The sequence below is a fragment of the Chrysemys picta genome, chromosome 6 (genome assembly GCF_011386835.1).
Source record: "Chrysemys picta bellii isolate R12L10 chromosome 6, ASM1138683v2, whole genome shotgun sequence".
In the NCBI taxonomy this organism is placed as follows: domain Eukaryota; kingdom Metazoa; phylum Chordata; order Testudines; family Emydidae; genus Chrysemys; species Chrysemys picta.
In genome coordinates this window covers 52591075-52615272 of record NC_088796.1, presented here as the reverse complement: position 1 = coordinate 52615272, position 24198 = coordinate 52591075, and the positions used below count along the sequence as shown (strand labels likewise).

The 24198-nt window shown below is 38.2% G+C and overlaps 1 protein-coding gene across 2 annotated transcripts in view; it reads left to right on the top strand.

Moving 5' to 3' along the window:
- The window catches only part of EDIL3 (EGF like repeats and discoidin domains 3), a 437051-nt gene that overhangs the window by 399668 nt on the left and 13185 nt on the right, over positions 1-24198 (top strand). For both annotated transcript variants that reach the window (XM_005288154.5, XM_065599142.1), the window contains one exon: positions 14052-14207. In XM_005288154.5, coding sequence (XP_005288211.1) covers positions 14052-14207 — 156 coding nt within the window. The remainder of the gene's footprint in view (positions 1-14051; positions 14208-24198) is intronic.

Genomic DNA, 24198 nt, shown 5'->3' with positions numbered 1-24198 from the left:
AGCTGAATTGCAGACAGGCTGCCGATCTCCTCAGGAGATTTTTCTGTGAATTTGGGAACTGGTCTAGCATGCTGCCATCATCAAAATTAAAAGATGATGGAGCAAGTCAGCGTGCTGTTTCTGAAGTTCCTGGAATATGGGCAGCTCATTGCGCACAATAGCATTGGAGGGTAGCATTAGCAGCTATGCTTCAAATTACTTTGAAGCAAAATGCTTCAAATTACTTTGGTTTGATCTTGGTTGGTTGGTTTTTGGTGTGTGTTCTTCAACTCCAGTTGTAGTCATCTTTGTGGGCTTTTCTGTACAGTTGTCATCCTTTTTTTGTCTTCAGCCATTGTCATCACCAATGTTGGCTGTTTTATGTTAGTTCATTAGCTTATGTTTAGTATTTGTCATATTTGGTTTGTTTGGGGTTTGGGAGGCGGAAAACATTGCACTGCCCATTTTGGTGAGTCAGCTTAGTTATGTGTTGAAATATTTTCAAAATAGGATATTTTCATTTCAGAAGATTACTGATTTTGACACAAAAATGGTTTCTCTTCTCCCTTTAATGTCAGTGGGAATTGTCTGGGCAGAATGAGATACATGACAAAAATGTGCTTCTTGAAATGCAAATTTAATGGGTTCTCTGAAAACTAAGGGCCTGAAGTCAAGGCCCATTGAAGTCAATGGAAAGACTTCCTTTGACTTCAGTGGGCTCTGGATCAGGTCCCATAAGAACAGCAGAAAGTTCAATTAGGGCCAGCCAAAAACTTTACATCACAACTGTTTTTGATTAAAAAACATTGGATTTTTGATTAAACTTTTTTTTTTCAAAATGGTCTGCTATTTTGCTGAAAATTTCATTTTATTTTTGCCAAAAAACAAACACCCAAGAACTGAAATATTTCAGCTGAAAACCAAAATATTTTGATTCACATATTTCTTCTATGGTGCCTCGTGGATGTTATAGTTTGGTTTCCTCATGGTCTCATTTTCCTTTATGGGCCAGGCTCCACAGCCAGACTACATCTCACAAGATGCACTAAAAACAGGGATTGTTATGCTGCAACCAGCTGCCGTCAACTTGGGGGAAGACTGTGGTGCATCATGGGAGATGTAGTCCAATCATAGAACCCAGTCCACAGAGGAAAATGGGAATGACCCAAAAATACTCCAATTTGTGGCCAAGTAGTTTGGTTCTCAGCTGAAAACTTTGGTTTATTTCTTGTTCCTAAAAAGTCAATTCCTGAAAAGCCCATTTTCTGACCAGCTCTGTTTGCAGCAAATTCTGACTTTTGATTTTTAGAGTTGACTGTATGCAGGGCCGGCTCCAGGCAGCAGCTAAGGAAGCAGATGCTTGGGGCGGCCAATACAAAGGGGCGGCAGTCCGTCCGCTATTGGGGCGGCATGTCCGGGTCTTTGGTCTCTCAGTCCCTCTCTTCCTCTTTGAGCTGCCGCCGAAGTGCTGCCGAAGATGAAGAGAGGGAGTGAAGGACCCGCTGCCGAACTGCCGCCGAAGAATGGAGCGGTGCGATTGAGCTGCCGCCGATTGCCTTTTTTTTTTTTCTTCGCCGCTTGGGGCAGCAGAAAACCTGGAGTTGGCCCTGACTGTATGTCAGATTTCCATATCTACACTTATGACAAATTCGATCAGTGTTATGCCCAGGTAATGGTCTCACGGTTTTGTAACCACATTCTTCCTTCAGGTTGTCTTATCCAATATGAATTGTTCTTTTTTTGCAGGACCATGTAGAAAATGTCATGCTTTTCAATTATGTGAAAAGATGCCAGACACTATCTTTGGGACAATAGTATTCAAAGACTTGACCATCATTTGACAATAATGTGCTGATATGTGGCTGACAGTTATAATTGTTTTCATACTATCTTGGAAGTTATGCCCCTATTAGGAAAAAGAGTCATAATAATAATTCCTTTAAATGACATTTTCTTGCAGTTATTTCCTCTACAATTATTTCTGCCATGCTCCTGTGGTTTAGTTTTGCTTTGTTTTTTAACAGTGGCATATAATTTTAAACTTTCCAAAAAAAGGTAGATTTTTAATCACACCTCTCATGTTTCCAAATGTATCATTTTATTTTCTATCACTACAAATTATTCCCCATTTCTGCCATCAGTTTCCAGCACAGGCTATTTGTAATGACTTATCTCTAGCTGTGAGGATTCCCTGCAATTCCTGAGTGCTTTTCCTTTGAATTGGCTACCAATGTCGTGTGCCGCACAGTTAGCTAATGCAGTAGCTTTCAAATGCAGAACTTGTCTACAAGGCAGCATAATGTGCTACTACTGTGAGGTCCCAAGCACACACTATTTTAATGGCTTTTTCATTTTTAATGACTAGTGTACTATAGGCTGCTATTTCTCTGACATTCTCCACAAGAATTCTCATTGCCTGATATGACACCTACTGATATGAACAGAACTGATCAACTATTTAAGTGTTCTAATGCAGTTCTAAAGTTTTCTTCTAAGCTCCGCCAGATGTCTAAACTTGTTAATCTTATGGACTGTTTTATTTGCATCTGTCATCATAAACACTGATCAGCTTTGAACATCCCTGACAAGTATGAGACACTTTAGTTACTTAAAGAATTTTACTCTCCTGAGCTGCTTTAAAATGAACTTTAACTTTTTTTAAGGTAATACACAAAAATATGTCTGAATACAAATAGGACTAATTCAAGGTTAGTAGAAACGACAACAGATTTTTAGACCAATGGCTCTCGACCCTTCACATTCTGAATACCTTTGTGAACCTTTCTTTATAAATCAGCATACCGGGCCTGAACTTGTAAAGTGATGTCCTCTCCTGAGAGGTGCTGAGTGTATTCTGAGGAGTTCTGGGAGCCATCAGCTTCCAATGAAATCACTGCATCTTGCAGAATCAGTTGCATTTTATGAACCACTGGGATGGCATTGTTATCTAGGTGCTATGCATGGGATTTACAAAAGAAAATATGGGACTTTAGAGCACAAGTCACATTGAGTTCCTGTGGGAGTTTGGTGCCTAACTCCCTTTGATGTTTTTGAAAATCCAAGCCCTATAGTTAAAATGGATTTGAAGCATCAGTAAAGTAAGATTAGTCGTAGTTTAGCACATTGTGGTATGTTAAAATGCTCTTATATAGGAAAGATTCACAGGTCTTAAAATGGTCAGTGACTGTAACACACAAAAAGAAGCCTTAACTTCATTTGTCTTTGAAGTACTGAGGAAAGTATATGGTATTTTAGTGTTTCTGGTTTTGCCATGACTTACACCTAAAAATGAACAATAATAAGAAAACACCATTAGTTGAGAGTTTAGTTCAAGTGACTTATTTCTCGATCTAAAGGCTTGTCTGCATGGCAAGTTAGTGCATGGCAAGCTAGGGTGAGAGTTTACAGTGCACCAGCTTGCCATGCACTAACTCACCATGTGGACGCTGCTACAGCTCGCTCCGGGACGTGATAGACTCTCACCATGGCTTGTCGTACACCAACTCACCATGTAGAGAAGTCCTCCATGATTCCAGAATTGTGGTCTATAGCGTATTTGTTGGCAGTCCACACAAAAAAAAACCATTTAAGTCACATGGTACTGGTTCTTCCTGGTCTCCAGCTGCTAAATTGCATAGAAGACAGATAAAAATACATGAAATGTTTTCCAATGTTGCTTTTCCATATAAGCAATTGTTGTAGTTGCCACATAGATGTCATTCAGTTGCTAGCAGGAGAGAAAGTCTTAATGAATGTTCACGATTGTGAATGGGACATGAAGTGATCCACAAGACCACCTCTCTAAGAACTTGTCCACACTTACAGTGGTGCATAGGGTACATGCAGCTAACACTCCAGCAGCGGGGAGGCAGCAGGACACCACACTGCTAAAAAGAGAGAGTTGAAGTGGGAGGCATGGTTTGGGCATGTAGAGAGCTATGTACGCTATATATCCTACAGTTCTGGTGCGTCTGTCCTCTCGCCCAAGCAGTACCTCAATGTCTATGCTGCTATTTATACCCCTGCTAACTGGGCATGCAGCATCTGTACTCTCCTCACTGCTGCAAATATAAACATAATTTAAGTTGAAATCCACAAAGTTTGAGAAACATCCCCTCTCTCAATTTCTGAAATGTTTTACTATAACTGAAAATACAACGCATACCATTTGCTACTGTGATTTAAAAAAAATGAATTGAGCGGCTTCCTCAAACAAACCAGCCATTGTATAAGTTTTAAGACAAAAACATTCAGAGCAAGCCTACATATTTATACTTGTTTCTCAAGAAAGCATATACTCAGGAGATGACTCTTTTCTACGAAATATAATTTGTACATTCACATAACTTCTCTTGATGCACAGGTCATTTTTGTATATTCAATAGCTGATCCAATGAAACATCATTTTTTAAGCCGAGATAGAACAAAATAAGAGCTGTGTTTAGTAGTTCTGCCTAAGGAACTAAAGCTGTTAAGAAAAATATCAAAACATTGTAAAATAATGTTATGGGTCTAAGCTTAAATTGAAAAAACACCAAACAAACAGGAAACGTAAAGAAAAGAAACACTCTTTCCTTACCATTTGCAGGAGCCTTATACCAATTCAGAAAAGTACCTAAACACATGCCTAAATCAGTCCATGTTCAAGAAAGCAACTAAAAACGTGATTAACTTCAAGCATGTCTTTAAATTCCATTCACTTGAATGGGACTTAAGCGCATGCTTAAAATTAAGCATATCCTTAAGTGCTTTCCAGAATCAGGGCATCAGTGAATCATTTTGCCTAATACATGTGTTACATTATCTAGTAGTAATTTAAAAAAAGAGAGAGAGAAAGAGAGACAGAAAAGTCTCTTTGGAAGGTGTTGGAATTGACAAAATAGTCTGCAGAAGCTTCTTCCTGTCAAACTGCTTACGGAAGTTCTTTCTGGAGCATTACTTTTAATCTCATAAATGAGTGTTTTTCTTTATAATCTTAAATCTGTAGTATTTTTGATAAAATGATTGCATACTTAGTTAACTGTATTTAATATACTTCTGAGAGTTAGTTGTTAGTTACTTATGTGCAGCAGCTTCTAGAAATTATATCTTTTAGCAGTTTTTTTTTTCTTCAGAGAACTACAAGAACTTAGGCACTATAGATTATTTGCTAACCATTTCATTTTTTTTTAATAGGAGCATTTTTAGATTAAAACAGAGATTCTGACACAGCATTAGCTACTGTATATAGCAGCACACCTGGTGGCTGCTATATTTTATTGGTTCCAATTTTCCACCATATCAAATGCTTGGAGTGGAGAGTGGTTCCAATTTTCCACCATATCAAATGCTTGGAGTGGAGAGTGGTGGCCCCAGGGAGCCAGCTACAACTCCCCGATTCAGGGTCAGGCAGCCCTAGTGTAAATAAGATCAGGAAGGTTCCGGCACTAGCTTTATGTTGCTGGCACTGCTGGCATAAAGTCTCTTATTTATTGGATAATTTGAGAATTGGGCATAGCTGAGCTCAGCTCTGCCATGCCCCCAGCCTGCCTCTGACAAGTCACCTATGCTGAGGGCATAGGAATCAGTTATGCCACCTTTGCTAGCTCTACACCTGTGGAGTTTCCTCCTGCACAGAAGGAATTTTCTGCTGGAAACTTCATCCTGTGTTACAACTACTTTCTTCTTCTTAAATGGGTAAGCAGTGCAAAATGGTCTAAACTCACCAGAGAATCTGGCTTTATTATACTTTGGCCCCAATCCCACAAATGCTTATACATGATTACTTACTCCTGAGTTCAACTGTATAAGTAGTATAAGTAAAGAGTTCTCAAAAAGGGCCAATTCCACCATAGTTTAAATAAGAACACTATTCAGTACTGTTTTAAATTTACACTAAGTTGCTCAACTAACTAGCAATCTAGAGCATTTAATTACAAATATTCAGATACATGTTTGTGTTAATAAATCAGTTCTTTCCTCCAAATCACATTTCCACTGTTGAATTGCCTTTTAATATCTCAGGACTAAATCCACAAAGGTACTTAGCCACTGCTTCACAAGGTGCTGCAACATGAATCCCCTCAGTGCCCTAGCACCTAGTAGAATTTTCAGCCCTGAGGTATATGCTCAGGCTTCCCAAACAATGCATGGAGAGAAAAAAAGTGCTTAAGGGAGGGCTTCTGAGAAGCTATTTAGTTGAACGGGGACCCACATAATCTCCATAACTCCTCATCCAGGAGTGAAATGGAGGGGCTTAGGCTCCTCTTCTCAAAGGCATTTAGGCACCTGAGTCCCATCAATCTGGGTCTTTAGACAAGTGACTGATGGGCCAAAGGGAAGGGCCTCCATCCATCCACTCAAGATTCTTAGCCATGAACCCTCTCCTGTAATTCACTGCCTAAGCAGTATGTGTCCTGACCTAGGGGATGAAACCCAGACTTTTCTCAAGAACACCCTAGAAAGAGATCTACCCCATTGTAGCCAAGACCCTCACTTTGGATACAGAAGACATCTGTTAGAGTCCCTGCGCTGCCTGATTTGGAACAGGGCCTTGAACCTAGATCTCCCACATCCCTGGTGACTGCCCAGACCACAAGGCTATTGGTGTTCTTGTACACCCTCACACATGCCAGGCAGCCAGCTCCTGAAATTCCCAAGCTGGTTGCCCTGTTCTTTTTGCGTGGGTTATGCATGCTGAGAGCATGCCTACCAGCTCAGACCCCTCAGGTGAGATAGGCAGGGGAACCCCTACTTTAAGAATCCTGCCAGGGCTAGGATGCTGAGCAGCTCAGTGGTAGCCGGACTTGGATGATTTTGTGCATGCCCACCAGTGGAAACATAGGCAGCTAGGTAATTTAGACGCCCACAGAGTCAGTTGCCAGCTGAGTGGTGGTTTTGAGGACATCATTGGTACCTGAATGGTGGACTTAGGCACCAAAAGAGGCTGTTAAGCCCCTAAATATCTTTGTGGATCTAGCCCTTAGTAACTAAAACAAAACAGGAAAAGGAGATATACAAAGAGAGCCGGAGAGTTTAGCTCAGGAGAGTTCTTTGAATCACAGGATGTTAAACTGCTTTTAGATCAGCAGCTTGTAAAAGTATGCATTAAATTGTAATCCATGGTTCTTCTTGTAACCAGTTAATGATCCTATCAGTAACAGCCTAATTGCCTCTGCCAAGTTCTAAATTCTGCTGTATTGAAGAAGGCAATGATTGTGATCCAGCTAATCACATTCAAATCTGAAAAGTACACAGCAACAGAATGTTAATTCAGATTCTTTCCCTGGTAATCCATTTGATAACCAGGTGTTTGCAATTGACTAACTGAATATTCATTCTACTTCCTCAGAGGAAGGTATGTTTTTCATTAAATTATTTTAATTCAGATATTTTGTCTATACTCTGCGTTAAATCCTGCTTTCCTTTCTCATACAAGTTAGTTTCAGTGGAAATACTCCTGCAAAGCAAGCAGGATGTAGCCATTTGGGGAAAAACAGGCTAAAGGAACATGTGGTAGCACAGCTGTTACCATGATGCCTTGTTAATATTAGCCTTGGTTATTTATAATTTTGTTCTTGTTTCAGTATAATTTTTCAACACAATGTAATAAAAAAATGTGTACTTAGCACCATGAAAGTGTGCTAGGAAAAAAATGACAGAATATAGGCCAAAGTATCCCTGAGCTTTCACATCATTTTTCAGCACAACATTACAAGGCCATTGGATATGTTCTGTAAGCATAAAACAGTTGTTACTGGGACATTTTTCTTAACTCTGGATCTGTGTAATAATAAAGGTTGATTATGATTTTACCTTTTAAATCCTTTTAATTTTAATGAGATTTTTTTCATGCTCTGAATTTCAATGAGAAGTACTCTGAATATGATGGCCACATAAAATATTTATGAAATCTATCTAGATTATCTTTAATGTTATAAAACAAACAAACAACATCTGTTTTCTAAGAAGGGTTTTTTTCATACATTAACAAAATAGACATTGATTTTCAATATAAGAAACATTCCTTTCAAGACTACTTTAAGAGACCATTAAGGTCAAGATATTAAAAAATTAGTGCCTAAAAGCAAAGCTCCTAAAACCTTAGTTCAGTGATACTCAGACCTCAGCAGTTCAGGAGCCAAATAAATGAATAGCATTACCCAAAAGAACCACAGCAGTGTGAATTCATTGTTTCATTTACTATAGTGCTATATATTCATATTTAAACAGTATGACAGGGGAAATATTTAGATAGATAGATCAGATTATTCTCACAGCAAAATGATGGACCAAGGATTCTAATTGGTTAATAATTAAATCACACAGCATTTTAATATAATATGCTGCAAAGAACTACAGGAGACGCATTAAAGAGCCACTTGTGGCTTGTGAGCCTCAGTCTGAGTGTCACTGCCTTAGTTAAAAATGCAGAGCAACCAGCAGCTGCCATTGAAGTTAATAAGAGTTGCTTGGTGTTCAGCCCTTTTGAAAATCAGGCCACTTATTTAGGCTCCTAACTAAAGTACTAAGAGCTTAATTTTAGTTACAATTTACTCTAAGTCCCCTTTATACTGTTCTTCCCTCTGTTTTTGAAAAACTTGACCTAAGATTGCAAAGTTAGAATTAAAGTTCTGCAGCTTTAGGGCACAGTCCTATGAACACTAAGCTGATGAGGTGTTTTTTTTTACTCACGTAAGTAAGTAATGCTAAAGAACAGTATAGTTCTGCCATTTCACTAAAACACATCTCTGGACCTAGCAGACCTGCAAAATACTGACTGGAGTCAAATCTGCTATTTTAGCAAGAAAATCAATAAATTGGCAAAGAACAGTCTTCAGGCACACCAATCTACGGCCCACTTCCTTGATCTGTACCAGTCAATGTTCAGGCATAGTCATGGAAGGACGACAGCACTAATAAATAACTCCTTCCTGTCCACAAATGGGGGAATATATTCATACTCATCCTCCTGGGTCTGTCTAGGTCTAGACATTAGATACAACTCATCATAGTGTGTTTCTGTCACTCACCTCAGAGATGAAACAAGGTCTGACAGGAAAGGTCAGAAATGGGTCCAATCGCTCACAGAGAGGAATCATGGGGAGATGTTCCTTTATCTCTAGGCCACTCAATTTTGAAGTTCCCTAAGGCTCAGTCCTCTTCTCCATCCTTTCTAACATCTACATGAAGTCTCTGAGGGGAAGTGAGACATCATGGCTGAACTGCAAGCAATATGCAGCCAGTCCTCAGTTCTACATACACTTTGCTTCCAGTAGAAATATCACCATTTTCCCCGCTATCCATCTGCCTGGCCAGGATAAACAACTAGATAACAGAAAGCTGGCTGATCCTGAACCTGAGCACGCTGGAAGTGCTTTTGGTGGCAAGATGAAAACTCTCTGAAGACCTAAAAAACTTAATTCACCTCCCAGTCAAAGTTCTGCCCTCCAGCTGTCTAATCAGACCAAAGTATGCATGCCTTTCTGGACTCCAGATACGGATGGTTGGAAAAATGCTTACTTCAATCTATGTCTAGACAGAAGACTGTTCCCATTCATATCCTACATGGAACTGCTCACATAATCCAAGCCTTCATGATCTCATGGATAGACTACTGCAACTCACTATGAGTCTTTTCATGACTTCAATGGATTTTCAAATGCAATGTTGTTGTTGTAGCCATGTTCATCCCAGGATATTAGAGAGACAAGGTAGGTGAGGTAATATCTTTTATCCGACCAGATTCTCTTGGTGAGAGAGGCAAGCTTTCAAGCTCACCAGAGTTCTTCTTCAGGTCTGGGAAGCTTAATACAAGGTGAACCAGATTGAAATATGTGTTAACTACTTATGCTAAACAATCTGTTTCACTTTGTATTTAGCTTCCCAGATCTGAAGAAGAGCTCTGTGTGAGCTTGAAAGTTTGCCTCTCTCACCAACAGAAACTGGTCTGATAAAAGATAATACTTCACCCACCTTGTCTCTTCAATGAACTTTGAAATATACTCTAGATCCAAATATGCACACTCAAACATTTTAAAAGTTCCCATTAGTCCCAAATGTACCAGCTCCTCAGTAATATTGATGGCTGAAAATACATAACCCAGTTGTCTGCTCACTACACTGGCTTCTCACAGAATACTGAGTCAGTTTCAAAGCCTTGGCGTTAATTTTCAAGATCCTCTGTAAAACTGACCCAAGATACGTCAAAAAGCATCACTCTCTTCACAACAGTGATCTCTCTTGACAACTATATTCCTCAGAACCATGAAGCTGTCAACCTCAGGAGAAGACTAGGCTTTCATGGCAAAAAGGCCAAGACTTTGGAACTCATTACCAGTACCAGAGGACATCTGAATGGTCACAGATCTTCCTGCCTTCAGAACACAGAGTGAAATTAACTTCTTCAACTGTGACTACATCATAAAATAGCAAAGGAGGAAAAAGATGTGAAGGCAGGAAGAGGGAGAGAGAGAAGAGGAGGAGTGTAGCACAGGAGAGAGGATATAAATAAATAAATATTTAAAAATAATAATAAAGTACCGCCTTTACTATTTTAGGGGAAGTGGAAGAGAAAAGTGGACCTTTGGACTATTATGATCTGGTTATTATCAGATGGGGACCATTCACTTTTTAGTTAAGTTGAATGAAGATAAATTGAACTATTACAACCATGTTAATTATCTAGCATAGAGAAAGAATCAGATATTTCAGCATGCTATACTTGTGCATTGGAGCTTATATAGAAACAATTATATTACTATAAGATTGCAGAGCCTCTTATCCAAATTCCTTTCCCACAACTTCACTTTGTGAATGGCAGTAGGTAGCACTCCTTACAATTTTTACACATGCTATATGTGTTAGGAGAGCCATTATTTGATTGTATTCAGTCCATTTGCATATGAAAAGTATGTTTTTAAAATGTTTCTAACTGACAAATCATAACCAATTTTCACCAAACCTCTGAAAGTCACATATGTTGCCTAGGGAGTATGTCCCTTCAAAATTTAAAGACACTAACACCTAATACTGACTGAAAATTTGACCCCTTATGTTTTAATTTAAATGGGAAAATATTATCTTCTGCCAAAATAGATTTAAAAAAAATGGGTGTCACGTTTTGGGCATTCAACTTAGAAAAGTCTGATTTTCTGAGGGTGGCTCAGCACTTCTGAAAATCAGACTTCTTTTGGGGAGTCTCAGAGTTGACATCCAAAAACTGAGGCATACAGTAATCACTAATATAGAACAATACACCGTTAGCTGAAGTTGGAAGAATAACAGTAAACACAGTGGAAAGTGAAACAGCACAGGGTTCTCAACTACAAAACACCAAGAACAATAAATATCCCATTTCATAGCTTTCTCTCTGTATTTTGCCTTCATAAAGTATGATCTATTTTTTAAACAACATTGGCAACTCAGTTTTGTCAGTGCAAATCATCAAATAGCAATTTTATGCCTAATAATGCAAATTACATTGAAAGGCTACCTTTGACTTCAGAGGGGTTTGAGTCATGTTCCTAAATTGGAGCACTTAGCTCCAGAATTAAAATCAAAATCTTTGGTGTGACATTGTGATGCCTTGGGGTTCACCCAGACATAAGGGGTTCAGCCCCCACCTGCCTTGCAACTCTATGCTATGCTGCTGTGGCAACAGCCAGCATACAAGCAAGAAGGTTTCACCCTGGCTTCCACCCACCAGTTATTCTTTGCAATGGGACCTCAACTACCATTCCAGCCATAAGTTCTCCTCAAAAACATTTTCTGCCATGTTCAGCATCTCTCATTGTAACTGCTCAATTTCACTGCTCTTTTAAAGAGACAGTATACATCACCCTGTTAGTTTAACAGGTGTTAACACACCCTCCACACTGAATTGATTTTTTAAAACTAGCACACAGATTTAAGTGATACCCAAATAGAAGGGACAGGAATAGAAAAGGTTACAAACAAACAAAGAAACAAAAGTAAAACTCTGCTTCTAAGACTAAAGTCCAATTTAACAAACTAGAGTCTTCTTTTCAAAGTAGTTTTCTCACCATAGTCCTTCTTCCAGCAAGGCTGCCCAGTCTTCAGCCAGAATCCAACATAGAGCCCAAAGCACTTGGTTTCTTTATCTCCTCAGGTAAAGGATCATATAAATGGCTTTTGCTTTCTCATATCTTCCCAAAGTTCATTAACCCTGTTTGAAGAGGCAGGAAGGCTTCCTGGGGGTGCAGTCTCTATCCCCTGTGGAGATTAAGTGGTCATCTTCCCCCACTTGCCTGCCTGATAGCTTTGTTTACCTCGTATGTGAATATGCTTTTTATTGTCTTAGGTCACACCTTGCTTAATTTACATTGGAGACACAATCAAGCCTGTGGAACCAGGTTCTAGGACCAGCTGGGCTTAGGCACTACCCAGGGGTGCAGAACAATTTGTATAGTGGGGATGCTGAGAACCATTGAACTAAACTGTAAACTCAGTATATGATGGAAACCACTTTAAGCCAGGGCGTGCAGCAACACCCCCGCACCTCTAGTTCCAGCACCTATGGCACTGTCTGCCAAACACAATCGAGGAACATCGTTCCAGCGCATCTGTGTAGTTTTTTGCATGTTAACCATACTTACATCACACAAATATTAATGATCAGTGAAGTATCAGAGGGGTAGCCGTGTTAGTCTGAATCTGTAAAAAGCAACAGAGGGTCCTGTGGCACCTTTGAGACTAACAGAAGTACTGGGAGCATAAGCTTTCGTGGGTAAGAACCTCACTTCTTCACCCACGAAAGCTTATGCTCCCAGTACTTCTGTTAGTCTCAAAGGTGCCACAGGACCCTCTGTTGCTTTTTAATGATCAGTGAGTTACTTTTCCAAGACACATTTTAAATAAATATCATGACAACAATGTGTAGGGTGCACTGAGCTGGTTAGGCCAACTGGGACTCACTGCTACGTACCAGAGAGCTCCTTGCCCTCTGGTATTGGGGTGTCACAGACATCCAATTTGCAGGAGACTATTTTGTAAAAAAAAAATAAAAAAATGCATTTGCTACTTAGAAAGTATAAGCATAAATATGGAAATGATTTAACCTGGAGCAAAAACTAAAATTCATGAGGGTAAGTATATTTTGGGCAATAGCTGTAGTTAAAGTGCCAAAACCATTTTAGAAATCTCCAGGCCCTCAGCTGGTGTAAATAAATGTAGCTTCACTGAAGCAGGGCCGGCTCTGGCTTTTTTGCCGCCCAAGGCAAAAAAGCCTCCCGCCGCCCCCCTCTCCCCCACGTGGCAGGGGAGGGCGCCGAGCCCGGCCGCGGGCTGCTCTCCCCGACCGGCCGGAGCGCCGGGGGGAGGGCGAAGAGCCCAGCCAGGGCTCCGCTCTCCCTGGCGGCCAGAGCCGCCGCGCCGCCCCCCTCCAGGTGCCGCCCCAAGCACAAGCTTGGTGGGCTGGTGCCTGGAGCCGGCGCTGCACTGAAGTCAATGGAACCAGAGCAAATTATACCAGCTGATGATCTGGCCCCTAGTTTGAGAGCTGGAGAGGGAGGAGGGGAGCAACTAAAATTAAAGTTCCACACAAGAGGAACCCATAAGCAGCTCTAGGAAATAAGGAATGTAGGCTGCATTTATACACTCACGTGCATCACAAAACAAACAAAATGCCCAAACAGCACATGTTATATAACAGCCCATGATTGTGTGGAAATCCTAACTTTGAGGCTGCAGAAGCATATGAATACTGAAAATCAGGACTGGAGAAATAATGCACAAGTCATTCTAAAATCTCTTTATTAGGAATGGAAGCCCTATCGAGGATGTATGATTCTTGTAAAGCCAATCCAATATTTATATTCCAGATCTTGGAAAATATTGGTCTAAGTAGGGTATTGTAAGTTAGAAGACATTTTGGAAATCAGCTTAAACAATTGTTGAGGTGGTTTCTCTACAAAACTCTGGGCTTTCCTGAATTAGCTTGTGCTCTTGGGCATCATAGCTGCTATGACATGATCAAGAATGTATCTTTATGTTTTTGTGTGACACAAAGTCAGTTGTTGAATTTAAAATATTACAACTATGTTTGACTGTCTTATTTATTTGTTTGTTTATAGATTGACCTCCTTGTTCCTACAAAAGTGACTGGCATAATTACTCAAGGAGCTAAAGATTTTGGTCATGTACAGTTTGTGGGATCTTATAAACTTGCTTACAGTAATGATGGGGAGCACTGGACCATCTACCAGGATGAAAAACAAAAAAAGGATAAGGTAAGATAATGAGGCAATTGCTATTTGGGTTGCATTTACAGAAAGTAGTAACCTCAGTGCGGGTAGCCTGCAGGTTAATATGTACTGTCTGTTTTATGTGCATCTATATGGTTAGAGTTCCACAGATAAAAGTCAAGGTGAATAGAAAGGAATCGTATACCACAATGACATTCACTGATACTATAATATCGTACATATCTATGCAATGTGCCAGATCCAAAGCTATTAGATGCGGGACATAAAACTTTACAGTTCTCCATTTATTGAAATTATTTCTCTCTTGAACTCTGCAGTAGAATGCATATAAAAAGTAGCTTGTTTGTGTTTTTGAGAACAGCAACCCTGCTGAGATTTTGATAAGCATATGATAAAATGTGCTAGCTATTTTGAAAAAATAAATACTTTTTTTTATGTGCCTTTGTACCTAATGGTTCTGGGTTGATTTTTCTGGTAATTAATCATTCTAGGATATCAGATACCCACCCATATGCATTAATATTGCATCAGCGGTCTTAATATGCTTTAAAATAAATTAATTCCAGAACTCTTCCTTTTGCAAATGTTAATGGCAGATGTTAGAGAAAGGGGTGTTTTAAGGTGCTGAGTGCCATTTAATTTTATATCACCATAGTCTAGAGAAAAAAGAATTGACAGATCAAATTTTAATAATTGTCTCTCTTCATATTGCTCCAGGGATATGAGCCTCACTATAGTAGTCATGTGAGGTGATCCCTCCCCCCTTAGGGGACACCACTATCAAAGACAAGCAAGATACTCATAAGTCACTCACATTCCTATTTTCTGAGCTTTCAAAATAGTCTGTTTAAAAATTCTCAAAAAGAGTCTTAAACTCAAGTGGTCATTAAAAAAATTCATTGTGTGTCTTCTTAACGATCCTGGAAGAGGTGATTGTTGTCTTTGTGAGTTTGGTAAGAAAGTTTCCTAAGCAATGCCAGATAACTAATTAATTCCCCAATTAATATAAATATTTGATGTTCAAATAGCTTCTTATATTAGTAACCAGTTTTAGAAAGGTCACTTGATTCTATATTGGTACATAAAATATATTACTGCTCACACAGTAATGGTATTGTAAGTTATTATTTTAGATTATTGTATTTAGATGCAAAACATTTGCCAAAGAACATCAAAAGAGAAGCTTTTGCATCTTAAGCATTTAGGGAATAAACAAACAGGTTTTCACCTTTAAATTGAAACATAAGGTTAGAAGTAACCAAAAAATTTCACCAGTATACATATTTTCCTTAAAGTTAAACAAATGAAGACTTTAGACTTTATAAAAGAAATCAGTGTCACAAAGCATATTTCCAGAAATCTTTGTGAGTTTAAAACTGAGGTTTTTCTCCTGGGAAACAGGAGGCATGGGAGAGGGGAGACGGGAGAGGGGAGGGGTAACCAAAGACTCCTGAGTCAGCATTTATTGCCTTGAAAAAACAGGTACCACACATCATTTTGTTTTCACATTGTAGAAAATAATATATTCACATCCCTTAACAAGGCAGTGGTAAACACATTCCTATGGTAGTTTGCCTTTTAACCCAACAGTTCCCCAGATTACAGTCTAGATTAATAGATTCTCACCCATCATACTTCAGGAACCACTGAGGTCATCCTTTCTGTCCTCCTGTATAACATAGGCCATAGAATGTCTCAAAAATAATTCCTGGAGCATATCTTCTAGAAAAAACATCTGATCTTGATTTGAAAATTGTTAGTAATGGAGAATCCACCATGATCCTTGGTAAATTGTTCAAATAGTTAATTACCCATGTTGTCAACAATTTAACACTTATTTCCAGCCTGAATTTGTCTAGCTTCAACTTCCAGCCATTGGATGGTGTTATACCTTTCTCTGCTAGATTGAAGAGCCCATTCTTTTTAATTTTATAACATTCTAGTTTTTTTAATCAGAATGTTGTACAGTCAAACGCTTTTCAGAAGTCTAAGTATATTACATCGACATTATTGCCTTTATTAACCAAACTTGTATTGTCATCAAAAAAACTTATCCGGATAGTTTGACAGGATCTATTTTCCATAAATCCAGGCTGATTTGTACTTATTACATTATCTTGTCTGGGATCGATGTCGGCCTGACAGGCCTATGATTACCTGGGTCATCCCATTTAGCCTTTTTAAAAACTGGCATAACATTAGCTTTCTTCCAGTCTTGTGGGACTTCCCTAGTGCTCCATGACTTACTAAAAATCAACAGTAATTGTCCAGCAAGTGCTTCAGCTTGCTCCTTAAAACTCTTGGATGCAAGTTCACTGGCCCTGCTGTTTTAAAAATGTGTAACTTTAGTAGCTTCAGTTTAACATCGTACAGTAGATTCACCTACAATTCTCAGTTAAAACTCCTACCACATAGTCTATGCATGGGACAAATAGCAATAACTAACATTTAGATATATCTTTCTAACATAATATACAATTCAAGCTATATAGAATATTAAAGCAAAATAGACATTATAAAGCTGCATTCCAGAGTCTGTGCAATTGGACCTAGAAATGATATGTACAGGCTTATGGCCAAGAAAGGGGCATTCTCCTGGATGCTTTTTGTGCCTCTCATTTTTGAGAGAAAACTGATTTCCTAAGAGTTTTTTTAATTAGTTCAAACGTTTAATTTCATAAAGTAAGCAACTATAAATATAAGCATGTATGCTATTGTTTTCCAAGCATTGTATGCATAAAAATAATTGTAAATATGTTCTAAAATTCAGTAAAGGCAAAGACAGGTTTGTAATAATCAAAATGATATGTTATTATAATTACCATAATTACCATTTTTGCATCAATTTGGAGGTCTGTCCCCCCACAGGTGTTCAAGAGTAGGTTTAGTGATTGATTTATACATACATATTTAATTTCTCTTTTTTTATTTCAAATGTTGTTCAGTGTACATTGACTTTACACTGGAGGCTGCAAACAGCTGAATTAATAGCATGGTCAATTTTTTATTATGGATTTGTTTACAGTACATACACCGCTTACGGGAATCATTTTTAAAAAAGGCAGACAAAATGGAAATTATTTATTAAAACATTCTCCTGGGTTATGGATAATTGGAACATAGTTACACTAATGGCCATTTATAGCATATATTTAAGTTCCAAATGGTTAGCAGAATGTCTTATTCTAGCAGTTAAAGTAACTGTTGCCTCAAGGTTTGAATGTTTTCAACAATTGTTGTTTTTTTCAGGGTATTAAATGTTTCTACTTGTATTTATTATTCTTAGAACTTTTTTTAATTCAATGTATATGTAAAGTGCTGATTACCACCTTTCACATTCAGCCAATAAATAAATAACTTAGATGTTTCAAAGAGAAGGAAATGTGTTTTTTTAGCTTTAGTTTTCAGTGAAGCACACTTTTAATAAATGGGTAGACCCATTGATTTCAGTTAATTGAAAGATTCTATTCACTCAGCATGAGTAGGGTATCATAATCTGGCCCATATTGTTCTGTTTTAAGTCTTTCTCTCTCAAATATTATTTGACAGCATTGAGAACAAGATGGCAGATCTCAGTGGTTTTATCCTGTAGTGAGTTTTTTGCAATAAATTCCAAGACTCCAGATAATAAAAGCAAAATCGCTATTATAGCAATAAAACTGAAAAGGTACTGACAGCTGTGATTATGGATGTGTGTTTAGTATAACTGGTTGTCAGGTAAAAATAGGAAACAATAATTTCACCTTTCCTGGATGTACCATAAACGTATCCAAAATATCTGACAGTTACCAACATTAGTACAGTACTTCATACTCATATTAGTTTATAAAAAGGAAACGTCTTCCAGAGACCAAACGTCTAATAGCAAAGTACTGCATTCATTATAGTGAAAAAGAGAACATGCATTCAAGCTTACCCTAACTTTACTCCTTGGTGTAGTAGCACAGAAAGAGACACCATCAAGAAATACTGAGCAGCACTCGGGAGGGCGGGGGGAACAGAAGAGAAAGAGTTTGGAACAAAAACAGAATCCGACCAGCCTTTGCAGAAGAACCAATTTTGAGGATGTCCACAGGATTTGGCCCAAAATGTATAAATATTTTCATGGATGCTTTACTGCACCAAGCAAAACTTACTGATGTTTCCCTTTTTCTACCATGGCCTGATATGATAGTCTTGATATGAACTTATCCTGAGTAGGATAGGATTGCCATATCCTTTGAGAGTCCCCATAGCTTTTTGCTTCCCATTACTGGTGATTAGTAACCTCCTGCCATCATTTTTCAGACGCTCAGTTGTCTAACTTTTATTTACTATTTCAGGCAATCTACTCGGTTCTAATGTTTTCCACTGCCAACTGGCTGCCCAATGGTCCAGTGTCTTAGGAAGAAACAATAATGCCAGAAAATGGAGGAAAAGGGAACACAATCTCCAAGGGAGACCTACTCTTGAGCCCCAAACAAAATCTGTCACTTCATACAATGAATAAATTGTAGATCTAAAACCCATTAAAATATATATACATTCAATGTATATGTAAAGTGCTGATCACCACCTTTCACATTCAGCCAATAAATAAATAAATTAGATGTTTCAAAGAGAAGGAAATGTGGTTTTGTAGCTTTAGTTTTCAGTGAAGCACACTTTGAAATGGAAAACCTGTGAAAGCAAGAACAGTAGCACCTGCTGCTTGTCTGGTTTTTGCCATTTTAACTTCCAGTCATCTCAGTTTAAACCTACAGTGAGCTCATCTAGAGATGCAAACTAAAGGGTACTGGAAAAAACACATCTTTAAAAATAAGCCTTTCTTATTCATTGTAAGTAGTTAGAATGAAACCTCTGGGATATATTAATGTTTTCCCTGCAGTCAGGAATTACTGAAGTTTAAGCAACCTACATGTGTGAAGAAAGTGTATTTTAGAATGACTGGAGTAAAATAGTTATCTTGGTTTTCTCAGCTAGAGGTCAGTAGCTTACTATATCTCTTATGGCAAGGCCACTTATACCAAGCATGAGCAGATTAAATTTTTTTTTTTTAATCACATTCTGAATGTGATTTTTAAATTGCCTCCCATGCTGTAGATAACCTAGAGGCAATTGTAATGTCAAATGGAGGTCTAAAGGTTGCATTTTTCTTGATAATATGTAAAGAGCCACATTTTTAAAGGAGCCTCAGTTCAGCTTTGAAATTTACATCCAGAATCTGGCACCGTCAATCCTGATCAGAAATTGCAGGAACAATTAGTTGCGGACAGAGATTACAATATTTAAATGTAGGCCCAATTTGTGGGCAAATCAGGTAGTTAGCAATATAAATGGTATAATTTACACTTCTAGTCAATCTCCTTAGCAACTGATTGCACAGGCTAATTGCAAGTGTGAAATGAGATGCTATTATATTTTTTTTAAATTGGCCTGTTTTCTGTAATAATTTTGCTTAATTTTCTTTTGTCAAATGTATAATTATTTTAATACTCTACTTATATTTATAGATTTATCACATTATCTTTATGCGTAAAATACAAGTTATGGACACATTTTAACAATATTTTACACATTTTCAAATGTAGTACTTGATTTGCTTATGTATAGTACAATAGTTAATACCAAAGTTGTGAGAATATAGGAGAACTTTTCAGGCACTCTGGTTTTTGTTTTTCAAAATTCTCCAGGTTTCAAAGTCTAGTGCATTGTTGATTAGTGATAACAGCAAATGTAAAGCAAAGTTTTTAAAAAAACATTTATTTGCAGTTGGCATGTGGTATGGAAAGAGGTATTGTATATTATTAAGCACCAGGTAGTTTTATCCCCAAAATTACTAAAAATATTTACTGGTAGTCTAGAGAAACAAGAAATGGTATCCCACTCTCACTAATTATGCTTCTTATTGACAGTTCAGGGATGCAACTCCTGCTGTTGTAACTTAAGATATTAACAGTTTCTACTGTTAATCACTAAATAGTCAGATCACATATTCATGGAGAGGAGATGGGGGCTAAACATTGATAATCATAGAAATGATGAGATTTAATTTATTTAAGATTCTTATTATTTGCTAATTGGCTTGTTTTAGGACAACTTCTTACCTGACTACTTCTTCTAATTAACTGTTTTTAAACACTTTCTCTGATTCCCTAGGATTTAGTTAAGATTGCTTATTTTACCCATTGATAAATTGTTTCACGTTATCAATGATAACGTGGCAGAATCCACCTGTAAACAAAATTATTTTGCTCACTCATGAACAGTTTCTATTTTCCTATGAGACATCAAGTCTGGGCTCATAATAATTTGGGGAAATAAAACATTGGTCTCAATTTACCAAGAGAAAAGGGCCCCACCATTTTAGTCACAGGGGTTTTTACATACCTTCATGGAGATTGCAATTAAAACCAAACAAAATAATCACAATCATTAACCGTGGCTATTTTATTATTAAAGAAAGAAAAATACAGCAAGGAAAACAACACAAATAACAAACTGGTTACTTCTGACAGTGTCTTAGTGTGCTTCTTTTGGAGAACTTTAAACAAAGATTACACTTTTGAGAATTAACCCAGTCTTTGGTGGGGCACTTTTCTCAGTGTAAGCTGAGACCAAGATCTTATTTCCTAAAATTATTATGGGTCCAAATTCTATATAAATGTCAATACTCCAATAAACTCATTCCAAGAGTTTTCAAACCTAATCCCTTGGTAGTGCTTTTGGCTACTCCCATCTCACTATGAAGAAATCTTGGTTGTCACCTGGGCTAGAAGGTTGCCTTTTATTGTTGCTGCTGTGTGTCTGTTCTCTTCTTTGTCTTCTTAGCTGTCTGTGGCAGCTTGCTTGTAGAGATGCACAGGATGAGTTGAGGAGTGCTTGAACAGGATAGCAGAGAGTGGGAGTGATGGATGCTCACTTCAGAATTTTATACTCTTCTGCTTCCTATTTTCATGAAATTTCAGTCTTGTTTATATTCATAGTTGATTGCTGTAATCCTTTCACTGGCTCCATTCCTTCATGGGTTGTTTTTGATGACACCTTCAGGTCCTGAATATTCAGTATACTTCATGAATGTGCCACACACTTCTTATTGCCTTTCTTCTCTTGTGGCTGGAAAGCCTCAGATAATCTTTAACGTTATAGTTTTAAAAATTGATTTTATTCAGTCCATTTTCTGAAATATTTCTTCAGTTTTATTAGGGTTTAACAGGAAATGAAATTCCACTTTTAAAAATTCCAAATACTCTTGCTCTTTGTATAAAAGTTTTTAGTTAAAATAGTCTTTTGAAATTAAATAATTAGCTTAAATAGTTATTAAAGAAGTTGATGATTCTTCATAATTTTGGAAAGTGATTCTTTTTGTCTTCCTCAGTTGGGTAAGGGGGTTGCTTATGTATTAATTAATTAATTCCCCATTCAGTTTGTGTCCATCACTGGCAATCTTATTGTGCCACCAAAACTTTTGGCATCCATGTGGTTGCTGGATGTGTAGTCGCATTCCTTGTAGTGACTTCAGAATTTGTAGGTTTTCTATTCTAATATGTCCATACCAAGAAAAACACTGAAACTGAACCAGTGCTGGGTTCAGCTTTAAATATCCTCATTTCCAATTTTGTTCTGCCACTTGATATGGAGCAGCTGATGAAGATGATGAGAATCAAAAACATCAATCCAGTGTTCTTTAGCCTTCCTCAGCATCCACATTTCACTTCAGTACAATAGAGTTCATATAAGCATAGTTTTCTAGATCTGCAGTTTCATAGCAAGTGTGATGTCACAGTGACCTGACAGAGGCCATTGAAGGGTCTGAAACCATGGCAGCAGCAGGTGCTATACAAGTGTCCACATCTTTCAAGCATCCTCCATTATTGACTATGATGCTTCCCAAATATTTGACAGTTGCCACCTGCTCAGTGTCCTGTGCAGACAGGTTAATACTGAGCTCGTTGTAATCTGGAGCTGGAGGCTGCTTCATGGTAATGGCCAGGAGTTTATTTTTATCTGGATTAATAAGCAGACCAAAGAGCTTCTTGCCTGACCAGATTGGTGAATCGCTGAAGCTGATGGCCAAACAGCCAGCAATGTCATCAATGTATTTGAGATCTTGAAGTAGAATGGTATTCAGCTCAACACCACAGCCAGCTGCTCCTCAATTTATCCATCAATCAGTCAGTGCAACATTGAACAATGATGGTAACGGAAGACAGCCTTGTCAAACTCCTGTGGAGATAGGAAACCACACCATGTATCTGCTATTGACTCAAGCACAGCTCTCCATTATAGTGCTCATCTATCAATTATTCTATGAACCTAGGGATTCTGATCCCACAAACTTGCTCAATGCATTGAATCAGAGGCCACAAAGAAGGCTATGAAAAGTGTTGCACACGCTTTCTACATTCAGTTGCCTGTGTCGGTGCAAAGCCCTAGTCAGCAGTAGAACAACCAACTCTAAAGCTGCACTGAGTATCCTGACCTTTGCCTCAAAGTGCATCATTGAGTCAAGATATTAACATTGAAGTGAAGACTTTCTCTGTGACCAGCAACTCAGTAATACCTCAATAGTTGCTATATTCAGCCTTATCACCCTTTTTTAACAGAGGCAGAATATCCTCCTCCTCCCAGTCATTGGGGATTATATTAGCGCTCCAGATGGCCTGGAAGAGCCTATGCAGCCATGGTTCAATAATACTCTCATCTGCCTTCAACAACTCATGGGTAATGTTACAAACCCCTGGTGCCTACCTAGATTTCAGCTAATGGACTGCAATCCAGATCTCTTCGTTGTTGAAGGAAGGTGGCACTACCACAACTTTCTGCCACTCTTCAAATGGAAGAGGGACTGCAGACAAAGAACAATTGAGAAGTGTCTTGAAATGATCTTCCTATCAATGTAACTGATCCTGCAGACTGGCTGAGGCTGCCCACCCAGATTCTTTACTGGAGAAGCTGGTGCCACCTTCCCCTGAAAACACTGTGGGGTGCCAACGATGGACATAAACTGAATATTCAGCCAGACCAGCTAGGCATCTCTCCAAAGACTGATCCAGGTGGTGTTCTGTCTGCAAGGAGGATACATCCCTGTGGGATTTGCCAGGATGATGATGGTAAATCCCCATTAATATAAATATTCAATATTTAAATGGCTTCTTATATTAGTAATTAGTTTAGCAAGGTTATTAGATATCAGGTTAGTACCTAAATCATTTTACTATTTATATAGTAATGAAATTAGGATATTACATTACAAGCTTTGAATTTAGCTAACACATCTGCAATTATGCATTTCAGAAGGGTTTGCCATCTCAAGATTTAAAAAATAAACAAGGTTTTCTACAAAAAAATAATTCAAGTATAAACTTTTTTGTAGGGTTTCGAGGATGTTGATTTTAGAGTGATTACAAAAGACTCCACTTTACTGCCTAGTGTATGGTTCTGACAACACATCCCTATGTATTTCTCTCTTTCTCTCTATCTTTAAACATCCACTTGAAATCAGGACCTAGCTATTTTGCAGATCTGTTGTATAAGACATACCAGCTGATGTTTTAGACAAGAGATGTGTGCTGTTATGTGATAAGACAATCTGGTTGGTTGGTTTGTCTTCTGACCCAACACTTCTTAGAGTTATGACTGACTCTCATTCCATATAAGTCAGAGGTGATGATAGTTGTTTGTTTTGAAGTATCTAGAGAATATTGTGGGGATGATGTCTAGCCAACGTGATGGGGTTTGCCCATCTCGTCTCAGTTTTGGGGTATTCATGGATCTTTGATTACTTCAGATTAATTGGATGCCAAAAGTGCATCTTCATCAGTGTTGAAGAGGATGATTATTACTATTTCTCGCTACAGCTATCTATGACTTTGTCACCTCCAGAATGGATTGTTATAAGCACTTGCCTGGAGGTTAACCTTGAATACAACTCAGACACTACAGCCTGTGCAGAATAAAACTGCCCTGTTGGCCTCAGGGACCTTATTGTATCAGTTCAAAACTCCAGTATCCTTTAATTTAGTTCCAGGTGTAA